This window comes from Lontra canadensis, unplaced genomic scaffold, assembly GCF_010015895.1.
Source record: "Lontra canadensis isolate GAN:19392208 unplaced genomic scaffold, GSC_riverotter_1.0 scaffold245, whole genome shotgun sequence".
NCBI classification, from domain to species: domain Eukaryota; kingdom Metazoa; phylum Chordata; class Mammalia; order Carnivora; family Mustelidae; genus Lontra; species Lontra canadensis.
The window spans coordinates 244,357-260,242 of record NW_022631239.1 but is presented as its reverse complement, the minus strand read 5'-3'; the positions used below and the strand labels follow the sequence as shown (position 1 = coordinate 260,242).

The window sequence follows — 15,886 nt, the reverse complement described above, 5'->3', positions numbered from 1 at the left end:
CGATTTTTGCTCAGGTCCTGATTTCAGAGTGGTGGGATGAAGCCCTGCATGGGCTCAGAGCTCAACGGGGAGTCTGCTGGATATTCTCTCTCTCCCTTTCTCTGCCCCTCCGCCCTAAAGTAAATAAATACAACTTTAAAAATTTAAAATAAAAAAATAAAGGGCAATGTTCTACGTACCACATGAAAGTTCACATTCATACGATTTCATTGGCTGGCTCTAGTCCTTTCAATGGAAATTAAGAGCAACTGGTCAAGACTCCTCCCCCGACCGCCCAAACCATGAAAAAAAGCCTCTGTGGTTTTTATTAAAATTATTCCTTCGACCACCTCAAGAAGAGAAAAAGGACAAAAGGGCCCAGAGAGGTCAGAGGGGAAGCGCTCCAGAGACCGGTGGGGTGACTGACTGGCAGACACCGGCTGGTGGGCGGGACGGCTGGGAGAGAGGGGGAGGGGGGCGAGCCCGGGTGACGCGACGCTCACGTGATCGTCGGGGCGCAGATGTGGGCACCAGTCTGGGAGCCCGCCCTCTTCCCCTGCGGTCGGATCCGGAGCGGTCTGCAAGCTCCTAATTGTTGCTCCAGGTTCTTTGAGGTCAGTGTGAGGGCCTTCTTCGCCTCCTGCGGAACCCTGGGATGGGGGTGAGGCACGAACACCGAGAGGAAAAAGGGTGGGGATGGGGTCCTGGTTGAGGGAAGCTCGCCGGAGTGTAGCTAGAGATGGGGGTGGGAAAATGGCTAAGGGGGAGCTAGCGACCAATCGGCGGAGGGTGGGCAGAGCGGACACCCCTAGTACCCGTGTACCCTTTTCTCCTTCACCTCCTTCTCGCTGCCCTCCGTCCATTTTGGAGCCGGAGCTGGTGAGCTGGGGGGCGCCCCGCCAGCGAGACAGTAGAAATAAACCCTCTCTACCACTCTGTGCGTAGAGAAAAAAAGTTGACCTCAAGGGTGGGGAGGCGACTTGCCTCTGGGGAGAAGGACGCAGAGATCCAAAATTAGTTTGGAAAACATCCTGGTCTGGCGCCCGAGGCGTGAAAAGAAATGGCGGCTAGGGTGCGGGGCGGGGGGCGGAGGAGGTGGGGGAAGGAAACGTTGGATGAGGAGGGCCGGGATTCGGGAAAGGGGCTGGGTTCCTGTTCATCCACCCAAACGCGCAGCCCCTGTCTCCTGTCTGTCTGCAGGTCTGCGTGTCCGTTCTCAGCACTCTGCAAGGCTAGAAAAGGAGGAGGAATCTGTTCAGAATCCCTGCAGGTCAGTGAAGGAGGGGCGTCTCTGGTCAGGGACGCAAAGGGGTGGGGAGTGTGGGGGGTACAGTACCAGCAGAATATGGGGCGTCAGTTCCCTGCTCCAAACGCATTTATACACAATCTGTCGTGCTGAGCAAACGTAGAGAAAATGGCAGGGCTTGCAGGAGAAATGGTTGGCTCACATGTGTGAGGGGAGAGGGTGGGCAGAAAGCACACTTAAAAGCCGGCCTAGGTTAGGGGAACCCTGACAAGGGGAGAGATGCCTGTACTATTCGGACCTGCATTCCACCCCAAGCTCTCAGTTTCCCTTGTCTCCCCTGTTTCCTCTTCTCCCCACCCCAGGACAGGAGAAGGAGGGGGAAATCTCAACATGGAAAAACTCTGCAGTGAAAATGATGGAATGACTGAGAACGAAGAAAAGATGGAATACAAAGAACAGTCACAGGATGCGGGAAAGCCGGAAGTAGCCTGTACTATGGAAAACAAGGAAAAGTTAGAAAAAGAGACAATGACAGAAGATGAGGAAATACTAAAGGATAAAGAAAAGCCAGAGAGTATGACAAAGCCAAAAGATGGAAACCCGGAGAGCGAGGGAGAGCGGGAGAGCGAGGGAGAGCCGGAGAGCGAGGGAGAGCGGGAGAGCGAGGAAGAGCCGGAGAGCGAGGAAGAGCCGGAGAGCGAGGGAGAGCCTGAGAGCGAGGGAGAGCCTGAGAGCGAGGGAGAGCCGGAGAGCAAGGCAGAGCTGGAGAGCGAGGCAGAGCTGGTGATGGAGGCAGTGCCGGTGAGCGAGGGAAAGCCGGAGAGCGAGACAGTGCTGGTGAGCGAGGGCAAGCCGGAGAGAGAGGCATTGCCAGTGATGGAGGCAATGCCAGTGAGCGAGGGAAAGCCGGAGAGGGAGGCAATGCGGGTGAGCGAGGGAAAGCCGGAGAGCGAGGCAGAGCCGGTGATGGAGGCAATGGCGGTGAGCGAGGGAAAGCCAGAGAGGGAGGCAATGCCGGTGAGCGAGGGAAAGCCGGAGAGGGAGGCAATGCCGGTGAGCGAGGGAAAGCCGGAGAGGGAGGCAGTGCCGGTGAGCGAGGGGAAGCCGGGGAGCGAGGCACTGCCGGAGAGCGAGGCAGTGCGGGTGATGGAGACAATGCCGGTGAGCGAGGGAAAGCCGGAGAGCGAGGCAATGCCCGTGATGGAGGCAGTGCCGGAGAGCGAGGCAATGCCCGTGATGGAGGCAGTGCCGGAGAGCGAGGCAGTGCCGGAGAGCGAGGCAGTGCCGGTGAGCGAGGGAAAGCCGGAAAGCGAGGGAAAGTCGGAAAGCGAGGCAAAGCCAGTAATCGAGGCAAAGCCAGAAGAAGGAGGAAAACCAGTGGGTGAGGGAAAGCCAAAAGAAGAAGGAAAACCAGTGAGTGAGGGAAAACCAAAAGAAGGCAAATTAGTGAGTGAGGGAAAGCCCAAAGAAGAAGGAAAACCAGTGAATGAGGGAAAGCCAGTGAATGAGGAGAAGCCAAAAGAAGAAAAGCCAGCCATCGAACCAAGGGTTGCAGGAAAGCGCCCAGCTGGGGATGATGTACCCAGGAAGGCTAAAAGAAAAACCAACAAGGGGCTGGCTCAGTGTCTCAAGGAATATAAGGAGGCCATACACGATATGCATTTGAGCAATGAGGAGATGATAAGAGAATTTGACGAGATGGCCCGGGTAGAGGATGAGGTGAAGAAAACCAGACAGAAATTGGGGGGATTTATGTGGATGCAAAAAAGTTTACAGGACCCCTTCCACCCGAGGGGCCCAAGGGAACTCAGGGGTGGATGCAGGGCCCCACAGAGGGGCTTTGAAGACATTCCTTTTGTGTAGTGCCCCTGGCAGGCATTTGCCTAGGCCTTGTGCTTTAACCTTATACTAATACTTGCTTTAGCTATCACTCTTGTACCTAACTGCAGCCTTCAATGTTTCAGTAGCAGATTTTTGTCCATTGCATGGAAAAATGTTTATGGCATATTGTAAAATTAAAAAGAAAAAAGTTTGTTGAACCATATATATGGCATCAGTCCATTTTTGTAAAACTACAAAGGCATTTACCTGGTGATCTATGTACAGAGAAAACTCTGAAAGCTATGTCCTGGTTATCTGAAGGTGATTTTTTTGTTCTTTTTTGTTCATTGTATGTTTTCTCCTAAAAAAAACACTGATTACTTTCATCATGAAAACAATACATGCCAAGCAATCCAAAAAACTAGTTAGCTCATGAATGTAGTGGAGACACCAAAAATTCTTGGTCAGGATATAAAATATTTCTTAAAACTCATGTTTGAGACTGGAAGCTGGAAGACAACCTGGACGATATTACAGATCCATTGCTGTAACAAACAGCCTTGTCATCTGTTGAATGGGGTAAAACTTGCCTTCCGGGGTCATGGAGAAGATAGATGAGGTAATGAGTGTGACCTGTGTTGGGCTGGCTCCTACCCTTTGCCTTGCAGTAGCAGAACCAGAATTCTTTCAGATGTTTAGGGGAGGTATAAGAGGTCTCAGAAGTCAGATAAAATGTGGGTGCCACTGTCCCCTGGGTAATGCCATGTCTCTTGGGCACTGTGCCCCTTCTCAGGGGCTCTGTAATCGCCTGAAGCTCCCACAGCTACTGGTGGTCTGGAGACCATGATGGACTCAAGCAACACTGTCTCAACAGAAAGGTGGAGAATTCTCTACCTACAGCAGAGTTACCCTAATTCAGGTGGGTATTACCCAATTGTCACTGGGTGTTGATATTTTATAAAGTTTTTAAAAAACACTCCTTTCCAGAATTTTTGTCAGTCTGTGTTTTTGCATACAGTGCCATCTCCACTGGATTTAGATACTGGAGGTTGAGCCAGAAAAATCTGAGTGACCAGATGCTGTGCTTTTCTCACCTGTTAATCTCATGTCTGCTGACACTTTTTTCTTAGGAGGAATTGTCTCTCAGGAAGTTGCTGTTAAGCCCTGCCTTACCATTTCAACAGATCCATCTACCTATGTGATTCCCCCTTTCCCCTGCGCCCCCCCCCGCCCCAGCTCTTCATTAGCCTTTAATTTGCTTTTAGTGTTTTGTGAATGAACTTTTATTTTAGAAGTTAATGACTTACAGAATTATTGCAAAGATAGTACAGAGTTTCTGTATACCCCATACACAATATTCTCTATTAACATCTTACATTAGTATGATGCATTTGTCACAGTGAACCAATATTGACCAAATAATACATTATTATTTACCAAAGTACCTATTAAATTCCCTCAGTTTTTCCCTAATGCCCTTTTCCTGTTCCAGGATCCTATCCAGATTACCACCTTTATATTTAGTCATCTTGTCTCCATAGGCTCTTTCTGGCTGTGACAGTTTCTCACTCTCCCTGTTTTTGATGCCCTTGACACTTTTGAGAAGTACTGGTCAGGTATTTTGTATAATGTCCCACAATTTCAGTTTGCTTGATTTTTTCCTTGTTACACAGGCATTAAGTGCTTTCGGGAAGGGGACCAGAGAGGTAAGTGCTATGTCACCACATTTATATAAGGGGTACATGTTATCAGGGTGCCTGACTGGTTCAGTCCATAGAACATGCCATTCTTGATCTTGGGGTCATGAGTTCAAGCCCCATGTTGGGTGTCTAGTTTACTTCTTTTTTTTTTTTTTAAGATTTTATTTATTTGACAGAGAGGGAACACAGGGTGGGTGAGTTGGGGAGGAAGAAGCAGGCTTCCCACTGAGCAGGGAGCCTGATGCGGGCTCCATCCCAGCATCCTTGGATTGTGACCTGAGCCGAAGGCAGTTGCTTAACAACTGAGCCACCCAGGCACCCCAGATTTTATTTTATTTTTTTGACAAAAAGACTGTGAGAGAGAGAACACAAGCAGGGGGAGTGGGAGAGGAAAAAGCAGGCTCTCCCCCACGCAGGGAGCCTGATGTGGGGCTGGATCCCAGGACCCCGGGATTATGACCTGAGCCGAAGGCAGTTGCTTAACGACTGACCCAGCCAGACACCCTGTCTAGTTTACTTTTTCAGAAAAGGGTACATACTATCAATATTACCACTGTTGTAAACTTTTGTGACATAGGCTGAGATAGGGTTTGTCAGGATTCTCTATGGTAAAGTTACTCTTATTTCTCCCTTTACATACTGTCCTCTTTGGAAGAAAGTCACTATGTACAGTCTTAGGAAAGACTGAATGGGATGTTAGGCTCCACTTACTTGAGGGTATCGGTATGGATCCTTTTTTTTAAGTTTTAATTTTAATTCCAGTTAGTTACCATACAGTGTTATATTAGTTCAGGTGTACAGCATAGTAATTCAACAGTTCCATACATCACCCAGTGCTCATCATGACAAATGCACTCCTTGATCCCCATCACCTATTTAACCCATCCCCACACCACCTTCCCCTCTGGTAACCATCATATTGTTCTCCATAATTGAGTCTGTTTCTTGCTCTGTCTCTCTTATTTTTTCCCTTTGTTTGGTTTCTCAAGTTCTAAATATGACTGAAAGCATATGGTATTTGTCTTTCTCTGACTGACTGACTTAATACTGTCGGTGCAAATGGCAAGATTTCATTCCTTTTTATGTCTGAATAATACTCCATTGAAAGCTCTTTCACTTGGCACTTGTATTTATTTAACATACCTCTTCCCATCCCTGTGTGCATATGTGTGCACGTGTATGTGTGTGTTTAACAATTTCTGGCACTACAAGATGAGGAAGTCTTGTATATTTCCTGTCCAAGTCCTAGAATTTGCCATTTATCCAAGGGGCCCTGGTACCTTTGGTTAGAGAATGGTATCAAAACCAAGATCTGGGTGCTAAGAGTACTCATTACTATTGGGGTATCATTGCTTCTAGGCCCTTGCAGTTGATAGAGCAAGGAGATCTATTGATGTATAATAACCTATGTGTATCTGCATGTTTATGTATGTTTTTATCTTTAATTATTTTTATATATTTATTTATAGAGAAATATTTGCCTTTAGTTTTATAGACTCCACTCACTTCCAAAGTTACCTTATGTCAACACCTTATTCCTCCTTCCTTTTCAGTGTGGTTGTTTCATATATTTGTAATAAACTTAGATTCTTTAGGCACATTCTGCATTTGGGGAGTACTATTATTTATGGTATTTTAAAATTTCAAATTCCAGTTCATTGCTGGTATATAAGAAAGCAACTGACTTTTGTATATTAGCTTTACACCTTTACAGATCTTGTAGCCAGGAGTTTGTCAATGCTGTGGCATTTCTACATAGAAAATCATGTCATCTGTAAAGAGACAGTATTATTTCCTCCATTCCAATCTGTATATGTTTTATTTCTTTTTTTGTGTTACTGCACTAGCTAGGACTTCCAGGATGATGTTTACTAAGACCAATGGGAAAAGAATACCTTGCCTTGTTCCTGACATTGCCTTGTTCCTGTTCCTTACCCTTAAGTATGTTGTTACGGGTTTCTTGTAGATATTCTTTATCAAATTGAGGTGTTCCCCTCTAATTCTATTTTAAGAACCTTTATCATAGATGGGCGTTGGATTCTGTCATGTACTTTTTCTGTATCAAGTGATAAGATCATATAATATATTTTATTTAGTCTGTTTATGTGGTGGATATACTGATTGATTTTCAGATGTTGAATCAGCTTTGCGTGTACAATAAATTCATTCCCTTGTTAGGTGCATGATTTTTATACATTGTTGGATTTGATTTTTTGATACTTTGTTGAGGATTTTGTGTCTGTGTTCATGAGAGAGACTGGTCTATAGTTTTCTTTTCTTGTAATGCCTTCTGTCTGGTTTTGGAATTAGGGTAATATTGGTCTCAGAGAATAAATCTAATATTCTCTCTACTTCTGTTTTATGGAAAATATTGTGGAGAATTGGTATTATTTCTTAGATGTGTGGTAGAATTCCCTGCTGATTTCTAAAAGTTCACTGGTGCTGCTTAAATGTTTGGTAGAATTTGGTCTTGGTGATTTCTGTCTGGAAGGTTATGGATTATTCATTCAATTTCTTTGATACAGGGCTGTTTAGGTTATTGTTTTCTCCTTGTATGAGTTTTAGTAGTTTGTATCATTGAAGGGGATTGGTTCATTGTATCTAAGTTATCAAATTTGTAGGCACAGAGTTGTTAATAGAATTCCTTCATTATCTTCTTAATGTCCATGGAATCACTTACTGATAACCTTACTTTCATTTCTGATTTTGTTAATTTGGATCTTCTTTCTTTTTTCTTGATTATCCTGGCAAGAGATGTACCAATTTTTTTTTTTTACCTTTTCAAAGAATCAGATTTTGGTTTTGTTGATTTTTTTTCTATTTTTTTTTCTGTTTTACTTGTATTGATTTCTTCTCTTCTGCTTACACTAGGTTTAAAATTACTTCCTTTAGTTTCCTCAGGAGAAAACTTAGGTTGTAGATATTAGATCTTTTCTCACATACTCATTTAAACTAGAAATTTCCTTCTAAGCACTGCTTTTTCTATATCCCCCAAATTTTGATAGGTTAATTTTATTTTCATTTAGTTCAAAATATTTTTGCATTTCTCTTATATTTTTCCCTGACTCATGTGTTTAGAATTGTGTTAATTTCCAAATACGTGTGTTTGTCCATCTTTCCGTTGTTGATTTCTACTTTAATTCCACTGAGAGCATACTTTTTATGATTTCTGTTCTTTTAAATTTGGTAAAGTGTATTTAATGGCCTAGAATATGGACTCGCAGTGAATGTTCTGTATGAACTTGATAAAAAGTGTTCTGATATTAGATGTAATGTTCTGTAAATGCCATTTGGATCAAGTTGATTAATAGTGCTGTTCAGGTCAACTATATCTTTTTTTGCCTGCTTATATCTATATTTTGCCTGCTTAATCTGTCAATTACTGACTAGGGGTAGTTGAAGACTGCAACTCTGATAATAGATTTGTCTGTTTCATCAGTTTGTTTTTTCAGTTTTCCCTCATATATTTTGATATTTTTGCTAGGTACATATATATTTAAGATTATTATGTATTTGTTTTTTTCCTTAATTGATCCCTTTGTCATTATGTAGTACCTCTTTTTTTTAATCTCTGATACTTTAATTGTTCTCAAGTCTTCTTTATCTGAAATTGTATAGCTATTCCAGCATTTTTTTGTAGGCTCTATAACCACTGTGGGGCTTGAACTCATGCCCCCAAGATTAAGAATCAAATGCTGTACCCACTGAGCCAGCCAGGCACTCCTCCATCATCCTTCTTTTGTCCATATTTCTTTGATTTAGCTTATATGGTTGTATATATCTTTCTCCATTGTTTTACTTATAACCTTTCAGAGTCTTTATTTATTTTAAAGATTTTATTTATTTATTTATTTGCCAGAAAGCACAGCAAGGGGATAAGCAGGGAGAAGGAGAAACAGGCTCCCCTCTGAGCAAGGAGCCCATTGCAAGACTTGATCCCAGGATCCTGGGATCATGACCTGAGCCAAAGGCAGATGCTTAACCAACTGAGCCACCCACGTGCCCAGAGTCTTTCTTTTTAAAATGGGCCTCTTGTCCAAAACGTATAGTTGGCTTTTATGTGTTCATTCTAACAATTTGTCTTAAATGGGTGTATTTGGAGCATTTGTATTTTAAATGATTCTTGAGATACCTTCGGATTAGTATCAACCATCTGTAACTGTTTTCCATTTGTTTCCAAGAGTTCTTTTTCAGTTTTGAGTATTTTACATGATTCCATTTGTCTTCTCTTAGTGTATCAATTATATTTCTTTTAAAAAAATTTTTAGTGATTTCCCTCAAGGTTACAATATGTATTTTTCACTAGGTTTACTTTCAAAGAACATTCTTCTGCTTCACTTATATGTAGTGTAGGTACCTTACTACAGATCATTCATTCATTTCACTTATCCATATGCTATAATCATTAAATATATTGTTAACATTAATACTTCAGATATTTATCTTTTGTATCAATAAGAAAAACAATTTCATTATACTTTCATATATTCCTTTCCACTGCTCTTTATAAATATTTGAGTTGCTGAACTAATTTGTGTTGCTGATCAATTTTCTTTTCCCTAGAGAAAATCTTTTAATGTTTCTTTAATGGAAGGTTTGCTGGTCATCAGTTTTTGTTTGTCTGAGAAAAATCTATTTCTCCTTCACTTTTGAAGAACAATTTTGCTGGATATAAAATTTTAATTTGGTGATTTTTTTCCTTTCAACACTTTAAATATTTACACAGTTACAGAAATAGGAGTGTTATAATGCTTAAATAAAAGCTTTATTTCTCCTTGTAGTTCTGTCAAATTTTGATTTATTTATTTTGAGGTCAATCTAATAAGTGCATACAAATTTTAAAATGTCATAAAGTGATACTCGTTATGTTTTGTAACGCTTTTTGTTTTGAAGTCTATTTTGTTATTTATAATGTCTTCCTTTTGGTTACTGTTTTCATATTATAATTTTCTTCTATACTTTTACTTTCAGTCTCTATGTATTTTTGTATTTCAGATGTCTTTCATAAACAGTATAACATTGTGTTTTTCCAGTCTGAAAATCTTTCTTTTAATTGCTTCATGTAAATCATATTTAATGTACTCACTGATATTAATAGATATAAATTAACCATTGTATCAAGTTCCTTCTCTATGTCCCATCTAATGTATGTTAGTTTTCTCTTCTTTAGGATTATTTTCTTATTTTTGCCCTCTATTAGCTTAGAAGTTTTACCTTAATGTTTTCTGGCAATTAGAACATACAATCTTGGGCACCTGGGTGGCTCAGTGGGTTAAGCCTCTGCCTTCAGCTCAGGTCATGATCTCAGGGTCCTGGGATCGAGTCCCGCATCAGGCTCTCTGCTCAGCAGGGAGTCTGCTTCCTCCTCTCTCTCTGCCTGCCTCTCTGCCTACCTGTGATCTCTCTGTCAAATAAATAAATAAAAATCTTTAAAAAAATTAAAAAAAAATAAAGAACATACAATCTTGACTTATCAAAGGCTAATATTAATTTTGTACTTTTACTTCAGCCCTCTTGACTCCTATGTCATTTTTTGATATGAATTAACAAGGTATTACTAGTTTTATGTAGTATTGATTTAAGTTTACATACATATTTGTCTTTTTAATTGTTGTTTTTCCCTTTCTTATCTCCAGTATTCCATCTGGGATCATTTTTCTGTGATGGGAAAAATGCCTTGTAGCATTCAGTATTTCCTTTGATTTATGCCTGCCGATGGGAAACTCTTTATTTTTAAAGGTCTTTATTTCACCTTTAGTTTTGAAGGGTATTTTTACTGGTTCTCAATTTTTTTGTCTGGCGTTTATTTTCCTTCAAGTTACTAAAGATACCATTCTATCTTCATACCTCCATTGTTTCTATTGAGAAACCATCAATCACCCTAACTTTTGTTCCTTCAAGGGGTATTCTATTATGATCTTTCTCTTTGTCTTTGATTCTCTGCAAGGTTACTATTATGCATCTCTGTATGAGTTTCTTTTTATCTTATTTGGGATATCTTGGACTTCCTTGATCTATGGATTAATGTCTTTCATCAGTTCTGAAAAATACTCAGTTGTCTATTCAGAGGTTGCCTCTGAACACATCCATTTCTCTTTTCCTTCTGGAATTCCAAGTAAACATTTGTTAGATCTTATGCCCTCCCATCTGAAATTTCCATCTTTTTTACTACCTGTGCAGCCTTATGGATAATTTCCTCTGAACATAATTTCTAGTTCTTTAATTCTCTTTTGAGCTGCATCTAATCTACTGTTAAAGCCATCCATTGAGTTTCTAATTTCAGCTGGGGTTTTTTTTTTTTTTGTAGTTTTAGAATTCCTCTTTTTTCCCCACTTTTTCTGATTTCTAGCACCCTGTTGAAATTTTCAAGATTGGATTTTATTTATCTGAATACACTAAGCATTGTGGTTTAACAGTTTGTATCTGATGATTCAGATAATTCAAAACTAATGGATCTGTTTGTGTTAGCTGTTGTCTCTACTGCTTCTTACTTATGATGCCTTTTTTAAAATTTGTATTCCTGGTTATCTTTCTGTGTGGACATTGTACATGAACAATTGTTTGTTGTAATAATTTGGGGCCTAGGATGATGGACACTTACTCCAGAGAAGATTTTGTTTGCATTGGTCAGGACTTATAAGGGTTCTTCCTGTCTGGAACCACCACAATCTATGTTCAAAGCTTAAAGTTTACTAGTCCAATTAGGTGTTGCAAGGCCAAACTAAAAGACTTTGTGAGAGCTAGTTTATTTCCAGTTTTTAATTACCCCTAAACTGAAACATTTGAGGTTCCCAGTATTATATGGGTGCTGGTTTGTTAGGAAACCCCTCTCCTTGTAATGAGCCTTGGGGCTTTGATTTGCTGCCTTGAGTCAGCAGTAGATTCAACTCAGTTTGGCACTGGTGTATTACTTAACCTCTATTCCTAACCACAGATGCCCTCAGGATAAATACAGTTAACTATATGAGTACTAAAAGAAGACATGGGTGAATTCCTCTGGCCTCATGTAGGAAAAGAATTCTTAACAATGAATCAAAATCTAGATGCAATAAACATTTGATAAATTTGACTACTTTTTTTAATACATGGCAGAAATACATCATATACAAAGTAGAAAAGCAACAAACTGGAAGTAAATATTTGCAACATAAAACATAAAGGCCTAATACTGTTAATGTATAAAGGGTACTGAAAATGAGGGGAGAAGGACCAACAACCCAACAAAAATGTGGAAAGACGTGAACAGACAATTTACAGTGGTATTTAAATTGTCCAAAAAATGCAAAATAAAATGCCATTGAGATACTACTACTCACCTATCATGTTAGTGAAAATGAAAAAGTATTCCAACACATGGTGGAAAACGTGTGAAGAATCAAGCACTCTCCCATGCTGCTGATGGGAAAGCAAAAAGTTGATCTAAGGCTCGGGGTGGGGGGGGTAGGGAACAGCCTGGAGATGGAGATTTGAGAAACATCTGTGCTTAGAGGGCAATGAACAGAAATCATTCAGGGTGAGAGAACATGGGTACAGGGAAGAGGTCCAGGAACACAGCTAATCAAGGTGGCAGTGCCGCTTCCTGGAGGTACTACTGTCTGGGCTCAGGAGTCAAGCAGAGCCGGTCTTGAAAGCAGCCTGTGGGACTTGGTTGTTGAGCGCTCCTGGCAAAGTCGGTACCGTCCCTGTGAACAGCGGTCACATCTGGCAATGACGTACATCGCAGAGGGATGCAGTGGGAGGGCCTGAGACGCGCCAGGTAAAGCACCTGCGGTCCGAAGCCTCCCGGCTCCTGCCCTCTTGATTCCCCATTTGCCACTCGGCCCTCCACCGCGTGTGGTTGCTTGGTCCCTTGGGGATAGGGGTAAGGGGGGCGGGGTGGGGGACCGAGCTTGGGTGACGCGGCGCTCACGTGACCGGTTGGGCGCCGACGTGGGCAGCAGCCCCCGCGCCCGCCCGCTCGCCCGCCCTGCGGTCCTGTCCCTGCGCTGTCCGCTCCCATCGCCTGCGCAGAACCAGCTCCGTGAGCTGTCTGGGTGGCCGGCGAGGGGCGAGCGGGCTTCGGCGAGCCCGAGGAGGCGCAGGCCTGCCCGGGCCCCACAGGTCAGTGTAAAGGTGGGCACTGCGGGCAGCCGTGGGCAGGGGTGGAGGTGGATGGGAGTAGGAACCCGGAGCAGCGCGGAGTGGAATGGGGGTCCGGGACATCGGTAAGGAGGGGGATACAGCGTGGACATGGGCAGGTGGGGATGGAGCACCCCACCGCCGCCTCCTCGACGCCCCTCCTGTGCGCCCTCCATCCATTTTTGGACCTGAAATGGGGGGGGGCGCCCCTGCAGTGCGACAGCAAAATGTAGACATTTTAGAAATAACCCCCCTCACACTCTGCACCAAAGAGGAAATACTGCCCTCCGCGGAAAGGGGGTAGGGTGGGCGGCTTGCCTGCAGGGAAGGGGGAACACAGAAACCCAAACAGTTTGGAAAGCATCCTGGTTTGGTGCCTGAGGCCTGAAAAGTAATGGCGGCTGGGATGCGGGGGAGGTAGGAGAGGAAAATGTTGCATGAGGAAAGCCCAGGTTCAGGAAAGAAACTTCAGTTGGCTGAGCACACAGGCCCTGCCCCTGTCTCCTGTCTGTCTGCAGGTCTGTCTGTCTGTCTGTCCCCTGCACTCTGCAAGGCTTTCTAGAAAAGGAGGAAGAACCTGTTTAGAATCCCTTCAGGTGAGTGAAAGTGTGGAGGGGCACTGGACAGGAATGGTAGGGGGAGGGTGTGAGGGCACGGTGTGGGCACAATTTGAGGTCCCCACTGCCCATCTCACCACCATGTATGTTGCATCCACCCCACCATACTGAGGGATGGTACAAAAGGTGGTAGGGCCTGCCAGGGAAGTGGTTGGCTCTCAGGTGTAGGGTGAATTATGGAGTCAAAAGTGGGGAGAAGACAAACTTGGAGGGCTTAAGCAGGTCAGGGGAACCCAGCCAAGGGGAAAGATGCCAGTACTATCAGCACCTGCATTCCACCTCCAAGTCCTCAGTCTCCCTTGTCTCCTTTGACTTCTCTTACCCCCGTTCTCCCACTCTACACCCCACTCAGGACAAGGAAAAGAAGGGAAGATTCAACATGGAAAAACTCTACAATGAAAATGAAGGAAAGCTGGAAGTTGAGGGAAAGCCTGAAGATGAAGTAGAGCCTGAAGATGAAGGAAAATCAGATGAGGAAGAAAAGCTGGAAGTGGAGGGGAAGCCAGGGCATAAGGGAAAGCTCCAGAATAAGGGACAGCCAGATAATGGGGGACAACCAGAAAATGAGGGAAAGCAAGAAAAGCAGGGCAAGTCTGAAAATGAGGGAAAACCACACGGTGAGGGCAAGCCAGAATCCCTGGCAAAGCCTGAGAGTGAGCCACGGGCTGCTGAAAAGCGCCCAGCTGAAGATTATGTGCCCAGGAAAGCAAAAAGAAAAACGGATAGGGGGACAGACGATTCCCCTAAGGACTATCAGGAGGACTTACAGGAAAGGCACTTGGGCAGTGAGGAGATGATGAGAGAATGTGGAGATATGTCAAGGGCTCAGGAAGAGCTAAGAAAAAAACAGAAAATGGGTGGTTTTCATTGGATGCAAAGAGATGTACAGGATCCTTTTGCCCCAAGGGGGCAGCGGGGTGTCAGGGGCGTGAGGGGCGGAGGTAGGGGCCAAAAGGGTTTACATGATATCCCATATCTTTAATGCCTTTGGCCTTCAATTTTAACTTCTCTAATGAGAATATTGCTTACCATGCTTTCCCTGGCAGGCATTTGCCAGGCTATGTGCTTTAACCTTAAGCTGATACTTTGCTCTAGGTGTCACTCTTGTTACCAGCAGCCTTTTGATCCAACTACAATGTTCTCTCTCTTTCAGTAGGGAATTTTCACCCATGTGCATGGAAGAAATGTTCATGGTACACTGTAAAATAACAATAAAGAAAATACAGTTTTCAGAACCACATATACAGTATCAGACCATTTTTGTAAAAATATAAATGTTTGCATAATGCATTTGTGCATAGATAAAGCTCTGAAAATGTGTATACTAAAAAACAGATGATGGTTTTTCCTGTATGGTAGCCAAAAAAAAAAAGGTCTCATTTTTATTCAAACATGAGTCCAATCACCTTATGGTTAGGTACCTCTATGCCATTCTGTGGGCATTACTCATCCCTGTGCCTTCCTCTAGTTGTAACTGTCAGTGGGCACTGCTGCTCCTTCTTCTGAGTCCTCTACCATCCTATGACTGCCACCATGTGTGATTCTTTTTATTCACTTTTCTCACTAACCACTTTTTCCTAAAGGATGGATTACATTTGTCATAATTTCAAAAACCCTAGAAATCAATACCTGATAAACAACTGAAACGTTCAATGAGTTTATGAGGGCAATAAAGACACTTAAAATTCCTGTTGTCAGAATGTAAAATGATAAGTAAAACTCACATTATCTCTGAGACTCCCAGCTAGAGAAATCAACTGGTGGTTATAGCAACAGAACCAGTGCTGTAAGGGTCAGTCTTGTCATCTGTGAAATGGGAATAAAACTTAAACTCACATACTGCTGAATGGGTCAGATTAGATACTGAGTATGTGAGCTATGCTGGGCTGGCACCTTGGTAGTAGTAGGACCCTGGACTGTCAAACACTAAGGGGAAGGCCAAAGGTAGGTCTCACCTGTACCTAGGAATAAGACCAAGCAGCTGAGAAGAGGGTGCCACCATTCTCTGGATACTACCATATGTGCTGGGCACTCCTGTTCTGTTCTGCCCTGTATCCTCTGCTAACCACTATTGATATGGAGTTGTGGTGACAAAGCCCCTCTGATTCCCTATCATCCCCAAAGGGCCAAAGCCCCTACTTGACTGCTGTTGGAGTGTGGGTAAAGCCTCTCTCCCAGCTTCAGAGTCATGCCCACTCAGGTGGTACTGCCCCACAGCTCCTTGGGCTGCCCTGTATTCCACAGTTCTTAGCATAGTCATTACCACTTTGAGTTCATTTTATATTTGCTTATAGCTCCTTTTCTCTTCAGAGGACTCAGATATTTGGGGTCTACTGGGGGCTGTGTCCCAAGACTAATCTATGGACCAGACAATGGATGGTGATTTGAATTGAACACTATACCAC

The 15,886-nt window shown here is 43.2% G+C and overlaps 2 protein-coding genes across 2 annotated transcripts; both read left to right on the top strand.

Annotated features, from left to right (window-relative positions):
- Window positions 1-475: 475 nt before the first annotated feature.
- Window positions 476-3,269, top strand: TCEAL4 (transcription elongation factor A like 4). The gene is made up of 4 exons (XM_032849752.1): window positions 476-640; window positions 1,179-1,249; window positions 1,588-1,799; window positions 2,694-3,269. The coding sequence occupies exons 1-4, from the start codon at window positions 635-637 to the stop codon at window positions 3,086-3,088; spliced, it is 684 nt and encodes a 227-aa protein (XP_032705643.1). The 5' UTR covers window positions 476-634; the 3' UTR covers window positions 3,089-3,269.
- A 9,501-nt stretch (window positions 3,270-12,770) lies between these two features.
- On the top strand, window positions 12,771-14,721 carry LOC116862462 (transcription elongation factor A protein-like 3). Its single transcript, XM_032849751.1, has 3 exons — window positions 12,771-12,846; window positions 13,387-13,460; window positions 13,834-14,721. The coding sequence occupies exon 3, from the start codon at window positions 13,861-13,863 to the stop codon at window positions 14,461-14,463; it is 603 nt and encodes a 200-aa protein (XP_032705642.1). The 5' UTR covers window positions 12,771-12,846; window positions 13,387-13,460; window positions 13,834-13,860; the 3' UTR covers window positions 14,464-14,721.
- Window positions 14,722-15,886: the final 1,165 nt, after the last annotated feature.

Excerpts from the sequence above, each read along its gene's own strand:
- LOC116862462 (XM_032849751.1), top strand. The coding sequence starts at position 13,861 with ATGGAAAAACTCTACAATGAAAATGAAGGAAAGCTGGAAGTTGAGGGA.
- TCEAL4 (XM_032849752.1), top strand. Across the intron at positions 1,250-1,587 it reads TCTGTTCAGAATCCCTGCAG|GACAGGAGAAGGAGGGGGAA; the intron begins GTCAGTGAAGGA and ends TCCCCACCCCAG. Across the intron at positions 1,800-2,693 it reads GGATAAAGAAAAGCCAGAGA|AAGAAGGAAAACCAGTGAAT; the intron begins GTATGACAAAGC and ends GAAAGCCCAAAG.